The sequence below is a fragment of the Artemia franciscana genome, chromosome 18 (genome assembly GCF_032884065.1).
Source record: "Artemia franciscana chromosome 18, ASM3288406v1, whole genome shotgun sequence".
NCBI lineage: Eukaryota > Metazoa > Arthropoda > Branchiopoda > Anostraca > Artemiidae > Artemia > Artemia franciscana.
The window spans coordinates 7,579,872-7,595,944 of NC_088880.1; the positions used below are offsets into that span (position 1 = coordinate 7,579,872).

The following is a 16,073-nucleotide window of genomic DNA, read 5'->3' on the forward strand; positions in this document are numbered from 1 at the left end:
AAACTGTCCGACTCGATACACTTTACTATTAACCCTTTTCATGATCTTCTAAAATATTTTCTACAGTAATTTAATGTGTTATCAGAAGTTGTTTTTTCTTGTTTTTTTTGTGTTTTTTTTCTGTGTGTTTGTTTTTATACTCCGCTGTTTCAAGTGGGTCATAAATAAATTATTATTATTAATGTGCAGTCAAGTTGGTTTAGCATGGTATTAAATATAAGAAGACTAGTTTTTTTCCAATGAAAGCAAGAAGCGATATTAAAAACTAAAATCGACAGAAATCATTCTGCATTTGGGGCTGCCCCCTCTTCAATCCTCCATTCTCTAGGCTAATTTATTTAAGTTCTTTAAAATATTTCTTATTCCAAAGCGTAAAAAGTAAGGCAGTTAGGCCAATGTCAAACATACGGAATAATAGTTAAAAAAATAAATAATTCTGTCAATATAATTCTGTAATATAATTCTGTAATTTAATTTCTGCCAAATTTATTAATCTGTTAAGTTAATATCTGTTAAATAATTTCTGTTAAATTTGAGGGGCATGTCAAACATACGGAATAATTTCTGTTAATTTTGAGTTTTATAATTTCTGTCAAATTTATTAATCTGTTAAGTTAATTTCTGTTAAATAATTTCTGTTAAATTTGAGGGGCATGTCAAACATACGGAATAATTTCTGTTAATTTTGAGCTTTATAATTTCTGTCAAATTTATTAATCTGTTAAGTTAATTTCTGTTAAATAATTTCTGTTAAATTTGAGGGGTATGTCAAACATACGGAATAATTTCTGTTAATTTTGAGTTTTATAATTTCTGTCAAATTTATTAACCTGTTAAGTTAATTTCTGTTAAATAATTTCTGTGAAATTAGAGGGACATGTCAAACATACGGAATTATTTCTGTTAATTTTGAGTTTTATAATTTATGTCAAATTTATTAATCTGTTAAGCTAATTTCTGTTAAATTGTTTCTGTTAAATTTGAGGGGCGTGTCAAACTGAAAAATTTCTGCTAATTTTGAGTTTTAATGTCACTCCTTACAATAGTTAATTTTTTTCATTTGGTTTCAGGCCCAATAAAAACATGGGGGGGGGGGTTGCCCTTATATTCTCTAACTGCATACTATTATAGTGTATAAATTAATAATTGTAAATTGGTCGGCATTCAACTTCTTTTATATGGTAACAAGTCATGTCACTAAAGCGATTGAATCCACTTGAATGAAAAAATGAATAGCAGAAATTTCTATAAAACAAAACTGGAACCGAGTTCAACTCTGTGAAATTCGAACTCATTTATGCCTTCTCCTCCCCTCACCATCTTGTATTTTTACCTGAATGCTCATGTAAAGTTATAAAACTTGGGTGTAAAAATACACTTTTTGATGCATCAGTCATTCCTCCAACAACCTACACCATGATCCACCTTCCCTCCTCCGTTATAGATAATGCCCAATTGCACATCACTGTGCATGACTATCAAATACTAAGTGAATCAACTTGGTTGAATGAATCTTAAAAGCAAGTATGAATATTAACCATTCATTTAACATGGACTGCCTGACTCTTCAGAAACTTCGGTGCCACCGCGGCATTGCTGCCTCTGAAACACAATTATTCATAAAAAACGATTTAAAGAGAGAATGGCAGAAAATTTTGAGATTGTGTTAAGCCAAAAAAGAGTTGCAGAAAAAGATATGGAGGAAAATGAAATAGTTGAACTTGAAGGAAGATATGTTTTATGAGGAAGAATTAACGATAGTACTAAAAGGCTCAAAAACAATAAGGCTCCAGGTGCTGATATTGTGGAAAAGGATTTTCTTAAATATGGAGGCTCTGAGGTTAGAAATAAGTTCCTGAAGATTGTGAATATGATTTTGGAATAGAGAAAGTATCCATGGATTTAAGGAAAGCTTGATTAAACAATTGTATAAGAGTGAGTGTGGTAATTATCGAGGCATTAGTCTGGTCTCTGTAGATAGCAAATTACTTAGTAATATGAAACTTTTTAGACTGAGAGATGCTGTAGATAAAGTTATGAGAGAAGAATACTGTGGTTTTAGAAAAGGTAGCGGATGTGTTGACCAAATTTTTACTCTTAGGTTAATAATTGAGAAGTGCCTGAGTTACCAAACACCTTTGGTCCTCAGTTTTATAGATTGTGAGCAAGCTTCCGATTTTATAGAAGAGCTTTAGAGAAAATCCAATCTTTGTAAGGTATACCAAACAATTACATTAAAGTGAATAGTGTTATGTACGAAAATAACACTGCTGCGGTTAAGGTAGGAAATGAGGTTAGCAGCTGGTTTCGTATTAAATCAGGAATTAAACAGGATTGTGTTTTATCCCCCTTTATATGGATCATTTTAATTGATTTTGTCTTAAGGAGCACAGGAAAGGCAATGGAAGACCGCAGAAACAAACGGGGAGGACAAACTCACCTGGACTTATATTATGCTGATGAATTAAGCATATTGGATGAAAGTTTGATCAAAATGAATGAACCTTTAGAGGTTTTGCGATTTCAGAGTTCTAGAATAGGCTTAAAATTTAGTGTTAAGAAGGCTAAGTCACTAAGGCTAGGAATAGGTGAAAAAGAAAAGGTGACGTTGGGTAACGAAAAGATTTAATGAGGTGGGTAGCTTCACTTACCTTGGTGGCATTATTAGTAAAGACGGTTGAAGCAGTGAAGATATTAAAAGTAGAATAGCCAAGGCTCAGTGTGTCTTTTTACAGTTAAAAAAAAGTTTGGAAGAATAGGAATATATGTCTGCAAATAAGATTAGAATTTTGGTAGCTACAGTGATGATAGTCGTCAAATACGGCCCTGAAGCATGGGCGCTCCGAAAAGCGGATGCGCTGCTTATGATATGATCACTCATTCTAATTTTCTGTTTGTTTTGGTAAGATTTGCTGGATGTTTTCCAGATAAATTGCCTACGGATTAATTTGGGTCCCCGGCTGACTGACGGTATTTCAAACAGTAGGCTGTACAAAAAATTTGGTTCAATCCCGCTTTCTTGGGCTATAATGAGAGAAATATTGAGGTGACTAGGGCATGTTCTGCGGATGAAGGATGACAGATTGCCGAAGAATGTCCTTTTGCCCAGCCGTCTAGGACTAAACTGAAAGCATGTCGTCAACGGTTGGGGTGGGAGGATGTCATAAAGAAAGATTTAAGGGAAATTGGAACTTCCTAGGAGGGTGTAAAGAGGGAGGCTGTACAGAGGGAATATATTGTGATGGTGGAGGAGCGTTCGTAGCTGTGTTGGCCTCAGGCAGCATGGTGCTGTGGTGGGTTGTTAGTAGTATTAGTAGAGTCATAAAATCTTTTATTTTTTATTTTTGGTCTTTATTAATATTTGATCTTGCTTACACTGGAAGGTCTCCCAAGATCTAGTTGGTCTTATAAATACATCTGAGGCAATCGAAATTCCCGGTTGAGGGAGTTCATTTAATCCCTGTAAAAACTTATTCCTAAACTTGAAGTTAGGATATGAGTGTCGTGCCTTTGATTGGGAAATCAGCTTTTTACTTTTTTTGATGCGTTTTATAATCTAGTCATCTGATCACTTTTCAATTTTCCACTGATCGATGTGTTGGAGCAGGGAGGCTTGCTTTCTATCTTCATTTTTAGGAGCCACGGCTTGCATTATAGTTCTTCTCAGCAAAGGGATGCAAAAAAATTGCAATGCTCTCTCCCATATCTTTGAGCAGACAAAAAGGAAACCCACTTATAGTCATCCGACAGAATGATATTAATAGCTTTTAAAAAACGTCAATGGACACTATAGTATCCGTCATGGAGTCTCTTCGGGTAGCCAATTTAGTAAGTAAGTAGTAAGTAGGACGTCACTAAACCCTTATGGTCCAAACCGGTGGCGTTGATCTCCATTTCGTGGCCCTTCAGCTAGGAACTGCAATGGGGCTTGAGCCCAGCCATCCCGTGCTTTCACACACCCTTCCTGCTTACCTTCCCGAGATTTCCCCAGGTACCCATTTAAAGCTGGGTCGACTTTGCCTGAGCTTACAGAGCTATGCCACTGACCCCCGTCCCAAACCAAATGACTGGTTACGCCAGGGATCGAGCCCGTGCCCCTTGAACAAGTAATTCTCAAACCGAGGATGCAAAAAATCGCTTGTTTAGAAGTCGCTATTAGATCGACGAAGAAGAAATGATGCAAGTATTTCAGGAAAATTTGATCATCATTTTAGGCAAATATTTTACTAGTTAGAATCCAAACCTTGCATTTTATGAGCAAGATAGTTCAATTCTACTCAGTACGTGTATTAAGAAAAGACAACTTTGGCGGCTTGTCCTCAACATGGGCCAACGTATCGTATCACTGATATAACTCTGGGATATAACTCAGGAAACAATCGCTTATGTGCCCTTTCTTTGGCTTTGATAGCCTTCTTGCAGCCAGTATCAAACCGAAGTTTGTGCCTATTGGAGATTCAGACCCATTTTGCTAGTATATGTCTTTTGATATAGATAGCTGGAATCTGCTCGTACTTCTCTGTGAATTTACCAAAACTTCTATGAAGAAGTGTTGTCGCATCTAAAAATTAAATGTGTCTCATAAGCATGTTTAGGCTCGTGTGACCCCATGATCTTTTGAGTACGAAAAAATATAATTACTTCCCAGCACCTGGGATATAAGGTTGCAATGTCAATCGCCTTGCTCTCACATATGCCAAATTATCTAATATAGTAAGTAATTTATTGATGCCCACTTATGCAACATGAAAAAGTGGAGTAAAATAAAAAGAAAAGGATAATAATGTGACTTCTAACACAACTCAACTTCAAAAATCACAATCATACAAAATATGCACAGGTAAGAAACTTGCCAGTTTACGAAGGGACTTAGACCTTGCCGACTTTTCCACCTCAGGTTTCAAATCCAGAGGATCATGCATATTATAACGGTTTAGCAATGAGGAATTTCGTTATTTACCGTCTGTCGTGCTCAGTTTTTGTTTTTAAATTTTTATCCGGTTTACTTCCATCTCCCTTCCACAATCTGTTTCGGTTGATATCTGAACAACATAATCGAAACACGCGCTCTGCCTTTGACCTTCAAGCCAGACGAATTCCAACAGTACGTTCAGATTTTTCCCCGGATGTAGTATGTGCTAAAGTGTGGAACATGCTTCCGAATAAGCTGAGATATAGGAGCTCTCTCGGGTCTTTAAAAAATAATTTAAATAAATATTTAGTTAAGGTCAATAAGTGAATGATAAAAAAAGGGAAGCTTCAGTTTATTTGTCGCTGAAAGCCACTCCCATAGAGGTTTGATCAAGATCTTATTTTTCTTTCATATCGTTTTTCTAAGGGATAGAACATATTACTTTCCATTCTTAGATGTTAATAGATAGTAAATCAGCCAGGATTTGTCCCGTAGGGTGGACGGGGGGTTGAAAACCTTGTTAGCATCCCATAAAAGACGCATTTCTTCAAACATTTGCTTCACTAGCTCTATTACATCTATATTTAAATTCTAAAGACTCTTAATTCAGGGATAGGGCAAACACTGGCTTTTTGCACCCGTAGATTTTTATGAGAAGTTCTCCCTCATTGAGAAACCAAAGAATGAATATATAAAAACATAATATTAACTGATACGGATTTAGAATAATAAACTCATAATGATTTAAAATAATAAAAAAGCCTAAAAAAAGGCTAAATCTTCAAATAAGTGTCATGTCAATTTCCTTCAGTTTTGCCCATTTCCCGAGTTCTTAATCTAAAACACCTTTCCTTTTCCTACCAATCCCGATTATTAATATTATTTTTCATGCACATTTGATTATATTCAAATATGTTTTGATGGTTTATTTCTGAAATTAAAATAATCAAGATATCTCGAACGGTTTAATAAAATTATTAAACCATTCAATTATGGCATTTCAGTTAATTAATTAACTGATTAATTAACAATTAACAATTTATAACTTACAAATTTCACAGGAAAGTGAAAAAAGAGTGGTCTCAAACCTTCCCAACTTCATAATTCTACCATTTTACCCGATTTACATTTAATTTACTTGTTTTCTGGTTTATTTGAAAACCCCACACCAATATTTTTATGTAGTTTTTTTTTTATTTTGGATGGTTTGTAAATTCAGCGCCATTTCTACCTAATAATACCCCATAACAAAAAGTTAGATTCAAACACATGTTTTTGCTTTTCAGGTGTATAATGTTCTACGAACACAAATTAACATCTAAAATACTAAACTGAAGCTAAAGACAATAGTTATATTTAACGAAATATCAGCAAAGCTCACCAAAAAAAGTAAAAATAAGTAGTTAACGAAATTTACATTTGGGCCCATTTGAGCGACGTCTACCGTTCGTGTCTAAATCATTTACGTTTTAAGCATGACGTTAACATATCTATATATATAAAAATAAGTTGTCTGTGTGTGGATCTGTGGATCAGGTGACGTCATGTTTGTCCGCATATGACGTCTGAATTATTTCACACTAATACAAAAGAAGAAAAAAACAAAAAAGGTAAAAACTACAAAAAAAAACTAAAATCTAAAAATCTAAATAAACTAAAAAAGAAAAAAAAGAAAAAAGGAAAAAAATAAAGGAGAAAAACAAAACTAAAAAACGAATGTATATACAGACCGGGACACCGGGATACAAATGACGACCGGGACACAGGGAATATAAATGACGACCGGGACACAGGGACACAACTACAATGGGGACGCCGGGGGGCACAGGGGGATATAAATGACGACCGGGACACCGGGACACAAGGAATATAAATGACGCCCGGGACACTCAAAGAGAAATCACAGACTGGAACACCGGGACACAAATGACGACCGGGACACAGGGAATATAAATGACGACCGGGACACAGGGACATAACTACAAAGGGGACGCCGGGGTGCACAGGGGGATATATAAATGACGATGGCGACTCAGGGAATGGTCGATTAGCAATCACCATCAACAAAGCTCAAGGGCAATCATTAGAATCATGAGGTATAGATCTGAATACGGATTGTTTTCCCATGGACCATTATATGTTGCATGTTCAAGAGTCGGTAAACCTGAAAATCTATTTATATGCACAGACAATGGGACAGCAAAGAATGTTGTATATTCGCAATTTTTACGTAGTTTTACGTAGAAGCGCCACCCCAACAGCTAGTAACTTTATAAAATCCTTTTTACAAAAACCAACTGCGAATGTAGAATAGGTCCTAAGAATGAGTGGTGTAACAGATGATAATATTCTGAGACAGGAGAAACAATTCAAAGTCAGAAAGCTATTAAAAAGGAATTAGATAAAATTAACAGTCTCTAGAGCCGTATCTCATTCTTTTGACATGGAAATTTATACGGTTGTAGTAAAAACAAGAGGAAATATTTACTGGTGACCCTTTCAGAGACACCACAGTTTTGGAAAATAAGCAGAGAATGATGTGTCTCCCATGTATTTTTTTTTATTGGCCACTTCCCATGGAAAAAGTAGTCAAAAAAAGGGCCTTAATTGGTCAAAAACCGAAAATACTATGTCTTTTTACATGGTAAGAAGGGAGTGGCCTTTTTGCCTTTGGGTATCCCCGTAGCCAACTATAGCACCAAATCCAAACTTAGATATAGCCGTCTTCCTCAGAATGATTGAATGAACCAATAATCCCGAGATGATAAGATATATGTAGCCCCTGCAGCAAGGGCCCTAATTTATCCAAATTGCCCGTTGTTCACACAAAATTTCAATAACAGAAAAAGGAGGGCATGTTTTTTTTCGGTATCCTGTTGCTTTGATACATTCAATGGTCTTTCCCTTATCAAGATTACCTTAAAATTTGAAAGGGAGGAAGGAAGGGATTAGGGGTCGTCAGCCAAATATAGGCTGTCTTTTTTATATTCTGATTTTTTTTTTAATTGTATCTGTAGGTCCTTGAGTCAAGGGAACCTTAACTTACAAAAAAAAACTGTGTTTGTGGTACAGGCTTTTGGAAATTATTACTTTATTTCGATAAGCTTAAAACTCATATCTGTAAGTTATTTGGCCGTTGAAACCCCAATGCACATAAAATGAAAAATATTACATGAGAAAGGGTCTAAAAAATTTCCTTAAGGGCATGGAATTAACATTTGTAACGCCTTAGTTGAAGAAATCACACTGGATTAAATACAAATTCGTTCACGTGTAATTCGTTGGGTTAGCGCGAACTCAACCCCAAAGCGGAGGAAATAACATAATTTAATAGGTTTGATTACTTTTTAATTTATTGAATTGTTTTAAAAACAGTTTAATTGCTGGAAAATAATAACTTTTTAAGCCTGTTTTACTTTAAGAAAGCTTATTATTTAATTCGAGGTCAATATTTTACCTTATTTTTTTATTATTATTAAGATTCAAAGACCTGAATATCGCTCGCAAGCCAAAGCCTGGCCATTCCTTAGCTAAAGAAAGAAAGGAACATAATGATTTATTTTTGTCTCATCAAATATTCTTGTTTCCATAAAATCTCTCCAACCTTGTCCAATATTAGAAAATAGCTTTATTATGGTATTTGAAGACTTCACTGGAGGGCCCTCCACCTCGCCTTTTGTTCGTTCTAGCCACACTTCTGGTTCACGCTTAGACACAATAAATCTGGGAGATTATAAGGTACAAAAGGATTTTGACAAGCTGTTTCGCATAAATTCTATAAACAGTGCTGTTTGATTTGTTTTGTGCGCTTTGTTCTTCTCAGCTCTTTTACATTCTGCAAATGTTCCGTTTTATATATTTTTTGGTTTTCTTCTACGTGTTTAAAGATGCACGAGTGTGGTATTTTTTATTGTAACGTGAATTGTAGTCCAATAATCAATGGGTTGAAAATTTTCTTGGCAGCATTGTAATATAATCGCTATCTCACTAATATCTAAGCTGACAGAATATCTACAAATATCCCTAAATCACATATCCTTATTATTCTTTGCTTTCATCATGCTGAATATTTTATATTATATTATTATTATATTTATTATTACATTTATTATAATTATTATTATAATTATTATATTTCAGCTATGTTGATTTGCGGGTAAAAAATTTTCCCAGAGCGGACGGAAGTTTGAAAAAATGTTCTATTTAGTCCATACTAGCCCTCGTTTTGTTTCCAAATACTACAAAATATTGCATACTTGTATGCAGGCTAGGATTTGCGCTAAGGCCCAGTAGGCCCAGGCCTAGGGGCGCGCAATGCCGAGGAGCACAAAAAAAAAAAAAACAACGCTGAGTGATTTTTTCTTAACAAAAACCGGATTGATGTGATTTCTCCTCAAAGCCGTTTATAAACTATCATATGTCTCACAAGAATGGCAGCTCAGAACTCAGAATCACCTCTCTTGTATTACCTTAGGCTCATCACTCATCAGTTGCCTTCTGTTTAGGGCTTCCACTATCTCCGAATTTTAGGGGATTTCTCTGTAAATTGCTTGGGCCTAGGGGTGCGAAAGACTGAAATTTCGGTCCTACTTGCATATGCTTAGCTTTCTAGCGGGTTGCTATGAGTCATGGCTCCTATTCTCTCACAATTCTTTGCTGGCAATCCTGTGCATTGAAACTTTTTAAAACTTTAAAACTAAAAAAAGTAAAAATTTTTTTTATTAAAGTATAATTAAAGCGTCAATATCACCTGGTGAGTTGTATTTGGATTTGCGGCCTTTTTAAGTGAACCATTACATGGTTTTACATGATTTTACACCATTACACCATTTTACACCATGATTTTTACACCATTACATGATTTTTGATTTGCGCCTTTTTGAATTGCAGCAGAATATGAAAATTGCTTACCGTTCCAGCCAGGCACAGGTCTTCCACTGCTATCTCTTGGCGGTCGTGGCGAGTCTCCTAATCCAATACAGGCTGCTGTAATTGGATGACCTGTTTCAGTTTGCCACCAGTTATCCAACAGAGGAACCTAAAACCCCACATCATACTTAACTTAAAACATGGATAAATGCAAAGGCCTAAATTTTTCTTTTTTTCTTCAATTTTATAGAGGTTATATATATTATACTTCTAATGAAGCTGTTTTAACTGTTTTTGTTTTAACCTTTTTTAATTTTTTCATCAATTGGTAATAATTTAAAGGTATTCTTACTTCGACGTCAAGATTTTAATTTATCAAATTAGATTATCTACTTATATTCCTTTGTATGCTTAAAAACCGCAGATAAATAAATGATTTCATCTGAAGTTTACAATTTTGGTAAAAAAAAAAAAAAAAAAAAAAAAAAACAATGGTAGATTTGAAGGAATGTTCTTCAACACCCACAAATACTCTATATGCAGGAAAGGCTGCTTATTATGAATGGACTGAGTTATGAATAAAGCTTTGTCATAGAGCTGAAACGGAGCAGAAATGGTATTCAAAGCAGAAATCTCTATGCAATTGAGGCTATATACAGTGGGGGGGGGGGCTCAGGTTTGAGCCACACACCTGCCAAATTTTTGTGGGAGTCGTAAAAAAAAGTATATAAGCAAATTCTTGATGCGTAAAATTTTTTTTTAATCCCCCCTCCTCCTAACAAAAATCCATGAATGCAAGCTTGTCTCTTATATGTCGACAGCAGCCACCGGAAATGCCGTATTTGTATTTTTCCAAATTGTTCAGGAGAGTGGAAAAACCACAAAACTGGAGTTACTGCAACAGGACATCAAACTAAAGAATTATTTTTACCCCCCCTCCATCCCCCTGACCAATTTTACTTCTATTCATAAATGCTATTTTCCAAGATTTTTTTTTTTTGAAATTACAAATCTAAGGTTTCCAAACTTTACTTGAACTGATTTTCCACGGGTTGAACGGGTTTATTAACAGGTTTTCAATGATTTTAGGACAGATTTTGCTAATAAAAATTCTGAAATAATAACAAGCATTAAAAGATAATGTATATTTTTCACATTTTTTTCTAATATTCATATTTCTTATGTATTACAAATGAAAAGGAGTCACAGCTCTATAAAACAAAAAATTCTTGTGGAAGCTTAGATGATTTGAACTAACATGATCACTGACTCAAATAAACTCCTATAAAAAAAATGAGTTCCATCTACTATTTTAACTTCCTGGGAATATTTTTACTGTAACTACTACATTGAATTCATGGGAATATTTTCTACTGTGACATATTCTTTATTGTACTTTGGTAAAAGTTGTTTGAGAGTTACCCCCTAACTCTGAAAAAATTCATGTTTTCATTCCAGGTTGGATATACTTAAAGCCCTGTCGACTTCAAATATTTTAAATCACTGTCCGTAAAGCTTGTTGTAAGTTATAATATAGGATTAAAAGATGGCAGCACAGTGTTCCTTTTTATAATCAAAGTTAAAGTTAAACCTGTTTCGCTTTTTTCTAGTTCTGTCAAGAAACACCGGACTCTTACTATCATGGTCTCATGACTTCAATTCATGGAAGGAGAGTATCTTAGCCGTTGTACTACGACAATTACATGAACTGATGATTGTGATGATGAATTTGACAAGAAAAATTGTTTTTAGTTTCATTAAAGTGCTAGTTTCTTTTTAAATATTATTTAAGATCAAGGTCATTGCTTAAGAATTTGGAGAGGAAAACATTATGTCTGTGATCAAAAGTAACGAACCTGGAATTTTTCTTCAGCCCAGAATCGTGTTTCATAGTCACAATGTTCTCCAGCTACAAAGATGCTTCTCAAACTAAAAAAAAAAAAACACCATATTATTATATAAAAAGTAATCTTTTGGAACTAACTACCAAATTATTGATGCTTTCAGACACAGTCCTGAATTGTCTCATTAGACCATAAAGAACTTAAATAAAATTTAACTGACTTTAAAACCCTTTATTATATTAAAACTAGAAATAAAAATTAAAAGTTTAAATTAAAACTTAAAGGATTATAATGTAAAACTGGGTTTTTACACAATTTATATGCAAATCACAAACATAAATTATTATTTACAAAGGGTCTATAAGAAAAAAGTCGACTTGAGAAAGTAAAGGAAGTAAACAAGAAGATAATAAAACCCTAGAAAAAAGACTAAATGTAGGCAAGGTACCTTAAAAAAGGCAAGAATAAGTAATCTAAATGAAAAATATATAAAATTATAGGACTAATGAAAAGATGTCCTAATTTCAGGGAAAACAGTGCAGGGTAAAGAATAACAAATATGAATTCAAGATTAAAAGGAAGGTAAATTACTTTGGCTGTTTTTTTTTGACTGGCAAGATGGAAAAGACCACACATGGTTCAAGGTCAAGGTCAAAGTGTTGGAGTTCATCGTGTTTGGGCGGCCATGAGCACACTTTGGTTCTCTAATCATATAGAGTTAAAACCCTTCCATCATTTTGGTTCAAACTAGGTGTAGCATACCTAACTCTCTGTAAACGGTTGAAGGAGGGGGAGCAGCGGGAACAAGTAAAGGGCTAGCTCACAACTTGAGGGGAGTTAAAAAAGCGTGTAAGAATATAAAATCTAAGTGTTACGTAAAATATGTCGATAAAAAATGAAAATAGGAAGAGGAAATATCACAATGAAGTATGAAGTCAAAATAAGACGAACCACAGCTGCCGCAAATAAGGGAAGTGTTTCCACAGGTATATTCAATCTAAATAAAACATTGATAAAAGGCGATGAATGTGGAGAGACGCTGACAGACTTCTTCTGACAGACATCTTTCTTCTGCTGATAAACGGTGATCAAATGGTTTATATCAAATCAAATTTTGAACTAATTTCTTTTCAAAGTTTTCTTTTTGGAACTAGTTTCTTTGGACTAGTTTTTTAGTTTCAAATCAAATTTTGGACTACATGTTTTTTTTTTTACAAAAGACAGATGTAATTCATTAGCAGAAATGCAGCAGAAACTGCATATTTTGTGGTAAGCCTAAATGTATATTCAATCAATCAATCAATTTATTTATAACCCATCTACAAAAAATAAGGCGAAACGCCCATAAGATGGGGTAATAAGAGAAAAACAATCAAAAAACTACAAATAAATACAAATCAACACCAACAATAAGTTAAATAAATAATGCCGACCATGGATGAGATACTATCAACATAGAAGAACGAAAATCATGTAGCCTTTTATCAATAACACATATAGGCGAAACTAGGTGGAATTTATTCATTAAGTAACTATTTCTAGTCCAAGGAGGGTAACTGAGAAGGAATTTAGCATAACGAATATATAAACTACTAACATATAGTTTCTGAGGCTCATTAAAAAACTGCCAAACCGGACAAAGAAAAAGGAGACGAGGCACAACTAGGCTATTATAAATTTTCGCAAGATTTAATTTATCTATGTGTTTAATATTAGATACAATTGAAGCCTAAGAAATGCTCAGTTTTTTCTTCAAGTTTTCAAGTGATAATTTCACAGTTTCTTTCATATTTTTTACAATAGGCATTCCAAGGTAAACTAATTTTTGAGAAAGGGGGACTTAGTATTAGCTAAAAGATAAAAAAATCGGGTCATTTGTCTCTTGAAAATTGAAAGCTACAACTGCAGTTTTTTCTACATTGAAAGAAAGCCCAATATCTTCAAATTCATTGTAAAACTGATTAAACACGTTTTCATATCCACTAAAAGTACGGCTTAGATTCAAAACATCATCTGCAAAAGTTATTAAAGACAAGTTAAACCCATGAGGAATACAATTAAAATTAACAGAATTCTGGGCATGTAGAACAGAGTTATTAAATAAAGAAGGTGAGGTAAGGCCACCTTGACAGACTCCTTTCAAAATATCAAAAAGAGAGGATACCCCCTTTAACTTCGCCTTAAGGTGATGGTACATAATACAAAAGGCACTTTACTATAAAACATTTTACCCCTCTTTTTTACCCTTCAAATAAAACAGGGTAAAAATGCAAGAGTCGAAAGCTCGAGCAACGTCTAAAGCACAAAGAATAATATGGGATCTACTTCTTTCTGGATCATCAAGAGCATTCATTAAAGCAAAAAGAGCATGCTCCCAGCTAGTACCTTTTTGGTAATCAAACTGATGGGGTGAGACATAACATTTAGAAACAATTTCATCCAAAATAACTGACTCAAATAATATAAAAATAGTACAAGAAACGGTAAAAGATCGGAACGAATTACACGCAGTAAAATCCTTTTTGCCTTTTTTCGGGATAGTGGTTATTTGACCAACTGTAAATTGAAAAGGAACAACTCCGTTTTCAATAGATATTTCAAAAGTAGAGATGAATGATTTAAAAGAAAAGCACTTTCACAATCAAAATGTCTGGCAGTAATTCCATCAACTCCCGCGGAATTTCTTTTCTTAATTTTTTACAATAAAACGATATTATATATTTATTTCAATATTCCATGTCACACATCCACAATTATTAATACCCTCAGGCAATATGCAGGGTCGCCACCAAGCCAAAAATATTTTTCTCAAGTAAAATACTAAATAACCAAAAGGACAGGTAAATTTATGACTTTCCTGCGGTCTTTTAGAAACCCCTGGAAAGGACCTAATTTCTGATCATTTAGGACTTTAGAAAAAGCCTAAGCAGATAAGAGATATTCTGCACACAGACCAAATGAACACGTGCTTGTTGATAATGGTGTCACCAATAGGGACAAATACCATTGTCGTTCTACTGGGGGACAGACAAAGATAAACATCTTATCAACAGCAGGCCCTATTTTGATGACATGCTGCCTCTATGTAGGGCTGTCACTCGCCAAGATGTTTGAATGTGAGGGGTAGTAGATTGCACTACCTGCTGTTAATTCTTTCCAATCGCCTTATTTGATTGAAAGTCAACTTAATGCCCATTTCTTTCATACCTTATAATCGGGAGAAGAATTGCTTCTTGTGTGATTTTACCATGAGATACATTTACACTACTTTGGAACACACTTAGTAGAGATATTAAGGATAATGGTAATATTTACCAGTTTAAATCTGATTTACGTGTAGAGTTGCTCGGTAGGTATGCTTTCGAAACAGATTAACTATATTTTCAGTTTGTTATTTTTCTGTATTTTTTAATGTGTTGTTTTGAGGTTTCATATTCTAGTGTTTCGTTGCTTATTTTTATGTTGGTGTTGGTAAATGGTCTCATGCTCCATACTCTTTTTATTTTTTTTATTTTAGCACATCCTCGCAAACTCTGCTTTTGTTGTGCTATTGCATAAAAATGATTATTTTCAATAAAATTGTGCTACTACTACTACTACTACTACTACTACTACTACTACTACTACTACTACTACTACTACTACTACTACTACTACTACTACTACTACTACTACTACTGATAAAACACCTAATAAGGGTACTTCAAACAGTGTTGGATAGTTTTTGACGCATGAATAGTGTTGGATAGCCCTTCTACTCTGCTAGAAGATGACAGAGTATAACTAATTGTTCCGTTTGTCAATTTCTACAGGAGCTAGGTCTAAAATAATTTGTAATTTATGCAATTATGATCAAGATATATGATTTTTACCAGATCTAGATCTATATAGTGACCCTTCCCCAGAAGAGGAGTAGTTTTGGATTGTATCATTTAAACCATTTGCTGTCGAAGACATTGAAGACACTGATTCACAGAGTAATTGTCGGTTATCCAATGAATCAACCTAATTTTTCAAAATGTATTTCGAAAGGCTGGCTCCAGAAAGTTTTTGTGGACTGGATCGCCATCCCATTTACTACTATGATTTTTAGAACAGTAGAGATCAAAAAGTTCGTGGTAACGAACTATAAGTAAGGAGCGACACAGCACAATAGAAACCAAAGCTCTAAAAGACAGAATTTTGATATCAATACACACATCAGATAATCCACTTATACTGCTGATTCCAAATACTCAAGATTAATTAAGCTTAGGGTTTTCCTTGAAAGGCTACACGCCTGAAAAAAATTGCCAGATTGTCTAATATTCAAGGAATCTCAATGAAAACTACACCATAAAACTCAATGAATCAGGGAACTGTAATGGTTTCAAGCTTCTATTCCCAAAAATCTGGAATTTGTCTCTTTTTGTAAGAGGAAAGATCAGCAGTGTTTGTTTTTTTTGTTT

At 34.2% G+C, this 16,073-nt stretch overlaps 1 protein-coding gene across 1 annotated transcript in view; it reads right to left on the minus strand.

The window, feature by feature from the left end:
• The window catches only part of LOC136038557 (acyl-CoA synthetase short-chain family member 3, mitochondrial-like), a 150,463-nt gene that overhangs the window by 22,603 nt on the left and 111,787 nt on the right, over positions 1-16,073 (minus strand). Inside the window, exons 10-11 of the mRNA XM_065721727.1 lie at positions 11,638-11,710; positions 9,824-9,950 (exon numbers count right to left, since the gene is read on the minus strand). Of these exons, the coding sequence (XP_065577799.1) occupies positions 9,824-9,950; positions 11,638-11,710 (200 nt within the window). The remainder of the gene's footprint in view (positions 1-9,823; positions 9,951-11,637; positions 11,711-16,073) is intronic.